General features: G+C 40.7%; 1 protein-coding gene across 2 annotated transcripts; it reads left to right on the forward strand.

Annotated features, from left to right (window-relative positions):
* Positions 1 to 4,429: 4,429 nt before the first annotated feature.
* On the forward strand, positions 4,430 to 11,545 carry LOC114438880 (B-cell receptor CD22-like). Of its 2 annotated transcripts, XM_028410518.1 has the most exons (12): positions 4,430 to 4,577; positions 5,324 to 5,686; positions 5,792 to 6,007; positions 6,085 to 6,423; positions 6,496 to 6,723; positions 8,473 to 8,730; positions 8,855 to 9,115; positions 9,324 to 9,584; positions 10,005 to 10,089; positions 10,177 to 10,237; positions 10,369 to 10,559; positions 10,676 to 11,545. In XM_028410518.1, the coding sequence occupies exons 1-12, from the start codon at positions 4,529 to 4,531 to the stop codon at positions 10,752 to 10,754; spliced, it is 2,391 nt and encodes a 796-aa protein (XP_028266319.1). In that variant the 5' UTR covers positions 4,430 to 4,528; the 3' UTR covers positions 10,755 to 11,545. The 2 variants fall into 2 exon arrangements, with proteins under 2 accessions (XP_028266319.1, XP_028266312.1); XM_028410511.1 differs by having other exon boundaries at positions 6,085 to 6,723.
* The last annotated feature ends 73 nt before the right edge of the window (positions 11,546 to 11,618 follow it).

Raw genomic sequence — 11,618 nt, forward strand, 5'->3', positions numbered from 1 at the left:
TTCTATTTTTTTGCTCCTGTAATATAGTAACTGAAACAGTAGATAGTTTTGTTTTTTGTTTTCTGGCATCATTTTGCTACAGAGGTACTAACTTTCAAACATGACTGTGGATTGACCTCCTACCAATAACAACAATGCAAAATACAAAGTCACAATGTAGTATTTGAGAAGAATTCAGGTGTGTGTTTCCAAATGTTGTCAGGCCTCACCTACCCATCAGACCCACCTCTTGCCTCTTAGTCAAATGGCAAAAACAAGAACTGACTCTAAAGAGGTTTTTGGGGATTTTAAGCTTTTCTGCAGACAAGAGTTCAGAAGAACCTCTGTGATAAAAAACAATGACAGCTTTTCCCCTCAGTCATAGTAAACACTGATAGTATATATTGAAGACTTGTGGACAGAACGGATCATTTGTACCACGTCATATAGCTACAACTTACAGCATGAGAGCTCTCAAACTGTTTATTCTGCTGGTTTGTAGTAAATCTATTATTGCACTGACTGCTGCCATTTTTAGTGTTTGTTTTTGACAAAAACCCCGGTCAACTGCTAAAGGTTTCCTTCTGCAACACTAAACAGCACATTAGACAGAGCTGTGTGAAAGTCCTCATACTGAAAAACTAAACACTTTTCCAAGCACATCCTCATCTTTTACTGAAGAGAGTTACAGCAGAGATACGTCTCCTCGTGTTCTGTAAGTGATTAGATGGGAAATCTGAATCTAGAAGCAGCAAGACAACAACAGTGACTACAGGATTCACTCTCCTTCTCTCTGTAACAGAAGCAGTATATATACATTAATCTAATGAGATACATGTGTAAACAAAGATGCAGTGGCCTCTAAATGACAGCCTGCTGGATCAGATTGGATCAGGTTCTTATTCAGATCAACTAAAACTTTATAAAACCTTCTCATAAAACATTAAGATGACACTTACAAACACCACTCCCCCCTCCACCAGTCACAGAGGAGGGACTTTTCAAAATAAACATGAAGTCAGTTAAACTATCAACCAGACAAATATAAAAAAACCACACAAACAAACTAATGTAGCTCTCAGTGTAAGTTCACTTCCGCTCTCTTAGTCAGGTGCTTAATAGATAGCACCTCCCTCACCAATCAGCTGTCGCTTTCCATCCCTCTTCTGACCAATCACAGCTTAGCACGAAATTTAAAAGTCTCCATCTCTTCTCCAGCTGTCTTCTGATCGAACCTGGCAACCCTCCTCCACCCCAAGCACCACCAGGTCCACGCCAGTAAGGCCTCCTATCTCCTGCCCTCCAGCTCTCCACCACCACCAGGTCTAGACCCGTACTTGTATTTAATAAGTCTTTCTCATTCTGTTCGCCGAGTCTCTCATGATTGAAATAACAAAATTAGAAAAACCTAGATGAAACCACACCATTTTGTCAGAGTTCTAATCAAGAGCGGACACAAGTGCAATTTTCTAAACACAAATCCTTTATTACAGAGCAGGGAGGCCATCAGGAGACGAAGGTACCAAGGGGCTAGCACACACTAAGCAATGTTGTTGTTTACAAGCGCTTCATATACCTTTCAGTAAAAAAGTGCTATTTCAATCATGAGAGACTCAGCGAACTGAATGAGAAAGAATTTATTAATACAATAATTGTGAATGTGCATTGGCGTCCTAGACCCCGTCGTGAGGACCACGTCCGAAAGGGGGGAAAGCTCGAGCGGAGAGGCCGCTGATCCGAAGACCCCCCGGGTCTTCGGATAGACCTGGAGACCTGGTGGTGGTGTAGAAGCAGGAGAGGGGAGACCTTGAACTGCGAGGATGGGGAGGTGCTTGGGGTGGAGGAGGGTTGCCGGATTCGATCGGGAGACAGCTGGAGAAGAGACAGAGACTTTTAAATCTCTTGCTACGTTATGATTGGGCAGGAGAGGGACAGATCGACAGCTGATTGGTGAGGGAGGTGCCATCTATTAAACACCTGACTATGTGGGAGGTCACTAGACAGAGTGCAGTGCAGTGAAGGAGAGTGCTAGGATGGTGAAGAGGGAAGGGGATAGAGATAAGAGGTGAATGATGTGGAATAGAGTCTTCATGACTGAACTTACGCTGAGAGCTACATATAAACATACAGCATTTTGTACAGCATGTACTAGCAAGTTAATGCTAACTGCTACTGGACATCTGATTAATTATTACAGTATAGTATTTTAGATGTTTCAGTAGCATGGTCTGATTACTGTTACTAATTATATTCACTCTTACTAAACTATCCTGTACAGTTGTTGGACTACCTCTGTATCTGCTTATTGTTTCCAGTTAACAGAAAAGAATCAGAGTTACATATATTCAGAGAACACTGTCTGTCAGTCAAGGTTGAAAAGGTAGTGTAGCATTTATGAACATCAAAATGGTCCTTTTATAGAATATTTAAATATTCGCAGAGCACCGCCTAACACCCAGAAACATCTTGTAAATATATATATGCATATTATCGTACACCACGTGTTTTCACCGTTTGTCTTTCAGTGCGCTATTTCTGGAACATTGTCAAGATACACATATTCAAGACGACTCATACTGGTAATGAAGAGTTTCACATCAACATTTTATCTGCACTTCATACAACAAAAGACACAGGAAACAGCCCACTGCCCACAACCGTCATGCACAGCTGTCCCCCCAAGACAGGGTTGTATGGCGCTGAATGTTTGTATCCTGTCCTCACTTCAATTTTTTATTCCTGTCAGACATGGCTGGATTTAGTTGTGTCCGATGCATAAAAAACAAAAACAAAAATACTTGCAGGAAAGCCCTTTGAATTATAGTTATGTTAAATTGATTTCACTTTTTAGCTGGAATCATGCAGAGACTGCATGTGGTTGCTTTAGTCTGGGTCATGTTCTTTCCAAAAAAATGTCTCAGAGAAGTCTTTGACTGTGCGAGTCCCTTCATTATAGCTCTTTAATTCCCCCTCTGTTTTGAATCATGTCACTTCCTTTAATGAAACATCCTCTTGATCCTTCCTTTTTATTAATTTTAGAACTATTTTAAAACTTCCCTTTTATATTTAATGTTTTTATATATAGTTTCTACCAATGTTCAGTTTTTATGTGCCAAAATGAAACATTTGTGAACTTTCAACCTGGTTGAGATCTTTGCACAGCACAGAAACTGCCCTTCTTTTATCTGATGACAGAGGAGAGACCTCTGTTTTATTTGGTGTAGTTCTGAGCACTACTTTTGATACGTTACATTCTAACATTTTAAATGACCATCATCAAACATCATCAGTGAGCATCAAGACCCTGTCCTTGATCACTTTTATTGGTGTCTTTTAGAATGAACCTTTGCAGTCACTAAAGGTAATCACACATCTTCTACTGACCACACTGCTGGTGGTGTACCACAGGATTCAATTGTAGGTCCTATTATATGTTGCATTTTTATCCTCCACCTTTTGGCAGACACAGTGTGTCTTTCTTATAGATAAGCCCCCTACTAGTGATGTGTCAGTCGTATAGGTCCTATAGGACCGGCTCTTTTATGTGATGATCGGAGCCATTTTTTTTTTCTGTTTAAGCTGCACGCAATTGGTCAACTACACAATGTGTGGTCGCGTCTGGGTGTCCACCCTGAGCAGGAGGAGGAGGCGCATGGGGTATGGAAACAACACCCGCGAACATACACAGAAAGAAGCAGGAGGGAGGGAGACGAGAGGGAAGTGAGAGAGAAAGCAACTCCTGGCTACATAACACAAGTTAACACCATATGACTTCTTTAGATCCCTGGGTTGACCCTGCTAGTTGTTCCGAAGATGAGGTTGAAGATTAAAGTGAACTCTGCTGCTCACTGGGATTGCTACGTGCTGCCTCTGTTCCTGGCAATTATGACACTGTTCCACCACACAAGGGTACTAAAAGAGCGTGGTGGCATTGCCATAGTTTTGCCTAGGCCTTTAAGCCTGAAGTTCCTAAGGCCATCAGGCTACTTGGCCTGATGACCTCTGCCCCTAGTTTCCTCCCACTAGTAGATAGTTAGTATGTATCTTCTTTTTCCTAAACATATGGTATTATTTTTCAAGTCAACAGCACCGTACATGAAGAGCTTCTGTTAAACTGTAACGGCGATGCTCTTATTTTGAAGGGTTTATTATTCTGACTGAGATACAAAATCACTTGTCTTTACATTTGCTCTTACATTTGATGCAATGCAGCCACATTACAGTGCTGTACATACTGTCTCAGCCACTGTAAATAAACTGGACCGGTTTAAAAGAAGACACATTGATGCTTCTATAAACTACAGTGATCAATAAATGAATCCACACAGAGTACAAGTAAGAGCTGTTTCCTCATTCCAGTGGGTGAAGTCTGCCTGTTCATGCATATTAACAATGTAAAGAGGAAGGAAGAGCGGCTCAACAACTTTTCTAACCTAAGACAGAAAAATCTTCCACCGCATCCTCCTCTTACTGAAGAAAAGTAGTGCTGAAGACACATCTGGTGTAGTCCATAATCTGATGTGATTACACAAAGGTGTGAAGAACAGCAATGGCTTTGACTGCAATGACAGGATTTATCTTCCTTCTCTCCATGACAGGTACTGTTTATGTATATTCCTTTCATATTTCTATATCTACAGTTTTTTACAGTCTAAATGAAACTAACCAACATTAAGTAGAGTATATGGTTATAGTATAAAGGATAAATAAACCACCAGAAATCATGTAACAGTGAAAGAACCATGAATCATTAGTCTGTATTTGTATATTAATAATGGGTCCACGAGCCTATAATAATATATTGAACAGTCCTGAGGTTTCCCCCTCTACCTCTGAACCTTGCTGCAGTGTAAACAAAGAGATGTAGATTGGATAGTCACAGTTATTCAGGGAGAAAAGTCTGGGTTTGTGCTTCCCTGACAGGTAGAGAGCAGAATTCATGTAGCGTATCTAGCAGATCATCATTTATGGTTGTTGCTGGATGATCTGTGTAATGTGCAAAGAGACAACTCTGATTCTGTCATTCTTAACTGCACGTCACAGTAGCGTAAGAGATTTGTGTTTAGTTAATTTACATAGAAATTTGACTGATAAGTATGACTGGAACAGTGTTGTTAATCTTTTGTCATCATGCTTTCAACTTAAACCTTCAAAAGCTTGTCATAAAACATGAAGGCATGAGGCACAGTCACAGTTTTTTTGAATACTTCACAGTTAGTTTGCTTTGCTTAGTGTGATTTGAGCGAGAAGAAAGAAAGAAAGAAAGAAAGAAAGAAAAATCTTTAAACTGCTGATGAAACACTCTTTGAGCTGGTTTTGGTTTCTGATGTTCTCTGTGTTACAGTGGTGCAGGGTTACGGTGATTATGGAGTGACTTACAGACCTACTGAGATCTGCGCATTAGAAGGATCTGAGGTGGAAATAGGCTGCAGCTACACATACCCATCATGGATAAAGAGTCCCTCAACGACTGTGAAGAGGAAAGTCTGGTTCACTGAAAGTGGGAAAAAGAAACAGGAACCTGATGATCTGACAACAGACCCTCAGTATAGAGGACGTGTGACGTATACCTTTCTGTGGAGAAGCTGCTCTATGAAAATTACAAACCTGAGAAAGAGTGACTCAGCTGAATACATGTTCAGGTTCATAACAAACCAACCAGGGGGGAAATATACTGGTTCACCTGGAGTCACACTGACTGTCACAGGTAACACTGTCCTTCAATATGTAGCACACAACATTCAGAACATGTCTGTCTGTGTAGGTTTGCATATTGACAAATAACTTCTCTGGTATTTCTGCACATGATCAGCTCTCCAGGTGAAGGTATATGGAGGAACTTCATATGCTTATCTGAGGTGTGAAAGCAGTTGTGTGCTGCCACATACTTCTTCCTACATCTGGTACAAAAATGAACAGATTTTACAGAAGAGAAATAATGTGTATTTGTATCCAAACCACTTGAATCCTTTGGACAGCTATATATGTGCTGTTAAAGGACGTGAGGACGTCCCTTCTCCTTCAGTGTGTGAGTTAGAGTAACGCAACACCATCACCACCAGCTCAGTGGAAACATGCACAGCTTACAAAGCCATTATCTTTCAGGTGTTCAAGGTCATTCATGCAACAGAGTCAATTACAGTAAAAGGAGCATCTGCGCCCCCAGAGGCTCAACGGTGGACATTTCTTCTACTTACAGTCATCATGATCAAATACAGTCAAAGTTCTGGTTCCGTGGCTATCAGTGGTCTCACTTACAGCAGGATCTCAAAGAAGTCTCCCAGTATGAAGGACGTGTTGAGGTTCTTGGACCAGAGATAGGACGCTCCACTCTGACAATCAGAGACCTGACAGAGAGAGATTCAGCTGAGTATAAGTTCAAGTTCAAAACACAGTGGTCTGAATGGGGGAGTAGTTTACCTGGAACAACTCTGACTGTCACAGGTACAGTTCAACCCTGCAGCTGCTTTTTAAATATTGTTTTGGTGTTCAGTCAAATCTGTTTCTTAAATCTAGCTCTGCAGGTGCAGGTGAGCAGAATAATATCAGACCATCCGGGGTACACTGAGGCAGAGCTGAAGTGTGTCAGCAGCTGCAGTCCAGCTGGTCGTCTTTCCTTCATCTGGTTCAGGAATGAACAGAGAAGCATGACTCAAACTTCTACATATACAGACCGCTTTTATCCTGGAGACGTGGTCTCCTGTGCTTTCAGAGGACACGAGAATCATCGCTCTCCTTCACTTTGTGAGTTTACTTCATGTTGTCAGTATAAGGTACATTGAAGGCATTATTCAGCATACACATCTCTTAATAATAATAATAATAATAATAATAATAATAATAATAATAATAATAATAATAATAATAATAATATTTCTGAAATACAAGAAGAGCACAAAGAGAAACTCTCCACAGAGTCATCTGCTGACTAACAACCTGTGGCACATGCTCACAAGGACATAAGCAGTGATGAAGTGTCTGCATAGGTGTAACACAGAAGCATATTCAGTCTTTAGCTGAGTGATCCCCATCAATTGTCACCAAAATGCCTTAAAAACTACAGAGCCCTTCTGCTGACATGGTCAAAAAATAAATAAATAAATAAATAAATTGTGGCCACGAATTAGATAAAATGTGTGCACAAAATACTATTACTATTACTATTGCTATCAGAATTCCTTTATTTATCCCAGAGGGGAAATAGTTTTTTGTTACAGACAAATAGAAACCAAAGATGAAATTGAAATATATAATAAATATCTAAATACCTAGATAGCAGTTAAATCCCTCAGTTGTATCTAAAGAAGAAGAAACATATTTACTATTGTATAAAAACCTTTACATAGTAAAAAGCATGACATGACTGTACCAGGATGAATGTACAGTGTCTGAGTGACTGTTACAGTTCAGAGTTCAGTAGTTTAATTGAGACAGGCAGGAATGACTTCCTGTGTCTCTCAGTGGTGCATCGTGAGAGTCGGGGTCTGTTGCTGAACGAGCTCCTGTAGCTGGTCAGCGCAGTGTGGAGCGGGTGAGAGGGACAGTCCAGTACAGTCCTCCTCCCACACACCTCTGTCAAAGAGTCCAGGTCCTCTCCTACAACATGGCCGGCCTTCCTAATGATTCTGTTGATTTTGATGAGTCTGTTTATGCCCCTTACACTCAGACTGCTTCCGCTCCTTTTTAACACCTGCAGTTTTCCCCTCCTGTTCCCGTTTGGTCCCGTCGCCGAGGCTGCAGTGTGTAGATTTCATTCTGTTGTTCGTTATGGTGTTTTTTGGAATAATTTAGTATGGTTTGCGTTTGGTTGTTTTATTTAGTTGCTCCTTGTTTGATTTAATAAATTATGCGCAACATATTACGTGGGGTAATATGGGGTCCAAGTACATTCCCAGGTATTTGTACTCCTCCACCACCTCCACACTGACCCCTTTGATGCTGGTAGGGGTCACTGGAGCCTTTGTCCTATATTATATTACATATTTGTCCTAATAATACGAATAATAATATTATTAGTATATACTAATATTAATACTAATTCATTTGCACAAATTAGTATTTTGTGTGCATGTTACACCTAATTTGTGGCCACAATTTATTTATGTTTTTTACCATGTGACCAGAGGGGCTCCCTAAAAAACAGAGGGAAGCCTGAACCAAACATGTCCTAGTCACCCTTTAACATAAATGTTACTGAACCAAACGCTCCATGTGTTCATGCACATGTTGCCACCACAATATTCAAAGACTGACAGTGACATGTTGTATGCAGCAGTAGTTGACTCACCACCCAAAAACAAGAACATGAAAAACAGCAGCCCTAAGACCATGCTCTCATGAGAGAATTTGAGATCACATTTAGATGCTGATGAACCATGGAGGGTATCAAAACAGCAATGAAGAAAAGCTTATTGTTTTTATGTCTCATTGGAAATATAGATTTGTTACAGGTAAAAAAAAAATCCATATTAATCTGACTATCCTATTTTCTAGATGCTCCAAAGATTCCCTCTGTGTCAGTGAGTCCCTCTGCTGAGATAGAGGAGGGACAGTCACTGACTCTGACCTGTAGCAGTGGTGCTAACCCAGCAGCTAACTACACCTGGTACAAGGGGGACCAAACACTGGTCAATAAAGGTCCACAGCTCGTCTTCAGGTCCATCCAGGCCTCAATCTCTGCAGAGTATTACTGCACAGCTGAGACTGAGCTGGGCCTGAGGTCATCAAATTACACTTCTATTAATGTGACATGTGAGTGAGATTCAACTTCTTTACAGTTCATCTCTACTGTGAAGGGTTTTCAACTTGATTACAACACATGTAGCCTAAGTGATCTACCCCAAGTTCACATTTGTTCTTCCTACATCTTGTCCAGATGCCCCGAGGCTTCCCTTTGTATCAGTGAGTCCTTCTGCTGAGATAGAGGAGGGACATTCAGTGACTCTGACCTGTAGAAGTGATGCTAACCCAGCAGCTAACTACACCTGGTACAAGGGGAACCAAAGAGTGTTTGAAGGACTTGAAGGAGTTCATCATTTCACCTCCATCAGCTCTGAGGACAGAGGGAGCTACTCCTGTCTGTCTGAGAATAAACATGGGAGGAAGAAGTCTCCATCTTTATTCTTAGATGTTTGGCGTAAGTACCGTAACCAAAATCTAAGGAATACGCTAAACATCATACCTGCCAAATTGTCTTTGTGAGCGTAATGAAGTCAGCATTTAGTAAGAAAGGTCTCTAGCAGTTGTAATACATTCAGGATGAACACTAACATCACTCTACACTCACTAAAACAGTTAAAAACAGGATCCCAGTCAAATACTGAAGAATTGTTCCTGTTCTCTAGATCCTCCAAAGCTTCCCTCTGTGTCAGTGAGTCCCTCTGCTGACATAGTGGAGGGACAGTCACTGACTCTGACCTGTAGCAGCAATGCTAACCCAGCAGCTAACTACACCTGGTACAAGGAGGATGAAGACTCGCCAAAAGCATCAGGACAGAACTTCACCATCACTGAGACTAGAGCTGAACACAGTGGCAGTTATTACTGTGAAGCCCAGAACAGCAGAGGACGTCAGAACTCCTCCTTACATCTGATCACAGTCAAAGGTAACTGTGTGCCATTTTAATGAGAAATGTTCACACTATGACTGCATTAGGAGTGGCTATCCTAGTGCATTCTGATAGACCACCCAGTATTATCCATTTTTCTAAACCTCTAATGTGAATGTGAATGTCTATTTGCATGTGGCAACAACAGACTCTTTTGTGACACCTGGCTGTGGTTGATTTATGTACAATTGTGATGTTTTGTGTAAATTTGTCTGACAATGGTTGGAGATGCAGAAGGCGTCTGCAAGGATGATACATGATACAAACTAATCCACAGACACAGACCAGTGACCAGTGTGATACAAGCACAGGCTTCCCTGTTAGAAAGAGGCTTTCATGTCCCATGTTTAGAAGACCACGTGCTCCACATTCTGTAATGTCATAACTAGTCGTCTGTATTTGATCAATTTTTTACAGGTTCACTGTCATCAGCAGCTGCTGGTTCAATCACTGCTCTTCTTCTGGCTCTTATCATAATCCTGTCAGCCTTCTTGTTGATTAGGTGAGTTTAATGTCACTGTGCATTCAGTAATGCATCCCAGATCCAGCCAGTTGTTTCACTGATTCCATTATTCATTGTTCTATCCAGAAGAAAGAGGTCCATGAAACACAGCTCAGAGTCCAGAGAAAGACCAGACAGCAACAGACAGGTGAGATAGAAGAGTTTACATCTTATAGATAGACTGTATACATTCTATATGGTCACCCTGTGTTGGAGTCCAATCATGCTGGCTACTTGAGGATCTGACTACTTTTGACATTTGAATTTTTAACCCTTCAGCATCATGTGGGATCAGGAAGTTACTCCCTCTCAGCAGAGCAGCAGGATGAAATTGTCTATTCCAGTGTACAGTTCTGTAAGAACCAGGAGGATTCCCTCTACTCCAACATCACACAAGCTCAGCACAGACTGAAGGAAGAGGAGGAAGATGTGGAGTACTCTGTTGTCAGATTTACAAATGGCACTGCTGCGTGAGTCCTTTTATTTGCTCTCCTCTTGCATAAATCTCTGCTTGCCTAATGGTCTTAATATTGTTAGTTCGCTTCTAATCATAAATTCTTGTGTGTCTTGTCTTTTTCACATTAAGATTTCACCATGATATTGAAGATCCGTCTGGTCTGTACAGCACAGTCTGCAAAAACCAGAAGTGTGTGAGAACAACATGAATGTACACATAACCATGTTAACCATGGCGACTTGACATTGTAACAACACACATGTCACAACACACATGTAGATCAAAGTCAGCTCCCTGACCAGTTTGTCAGGCCACTGATCTTTGTTGTAATACCACATTGTGTAACAACGTGATGTTCTTATGTTAGACACCCGTGATTTTTGTGAGATGCTTAAATAAGACTGATGACATCGGTTAGCTAAAAGGTGCTAATGCAAACAAGGCATTTAGTGATACATGTCTGTATACAATAAGTTCTGACAGTCACACATTAGTTGTTAATTTTTAGAGCAACCTTTGATGGCACTGATTCTAAATTATTTTTTATTGGAATGAATAAATATTACATTATATCCTACTCTAAGCTATTTTTTTCTTTTTTTTTTTTTCATTTCATCTTCTGGGCCGTTTGGCTACATAACTTCATGACTGTCTGGGACAACAAGGAAGTCATGTTTTACAGTTACACATAACAGTCAGTGTTCTGTTCTTTGATTCACAGCCACAGAGCACACAGGAAGCAGCAACACTTTACTGCAGCTGCAAGAATCAGCACAATAACCACAACTGTTGTTGTCATCAAAACAAAATTTTCATGCATTCTAATCAACTTCAGAACATCACTTAGGAAGTAGACACATCTTTTCAGACCAAAAGGAACATTTTAACCTTTGCATTAGCTGTACTATTAAGCTTTTGTACCCTGACGGTAGAAGACATGTATATGCACATGCTCATCCCATAGAGCCATATACTGTATAAATTGTCCTTCCAGTAATCCGCCTTGTATATCTGGGCGCATGACCTGTTCATTCTCATGATATTCACTGTCTCTGGCCTCTGTAGTCTGTTT

This window comes from Parambassis ranga, chromosome 1 (assembly GCF_900634625.1).
Source record: "Parambassis ranga chromosome 1, fParRan2.1, whole genome shotgun sequence".
In the NCBI taxonomy this organism is placed as follows: Eukaryota; Metazoa; Chordata; class Actinopteri; family Ambassidae; genus Parambassis; species Parambassis ranga.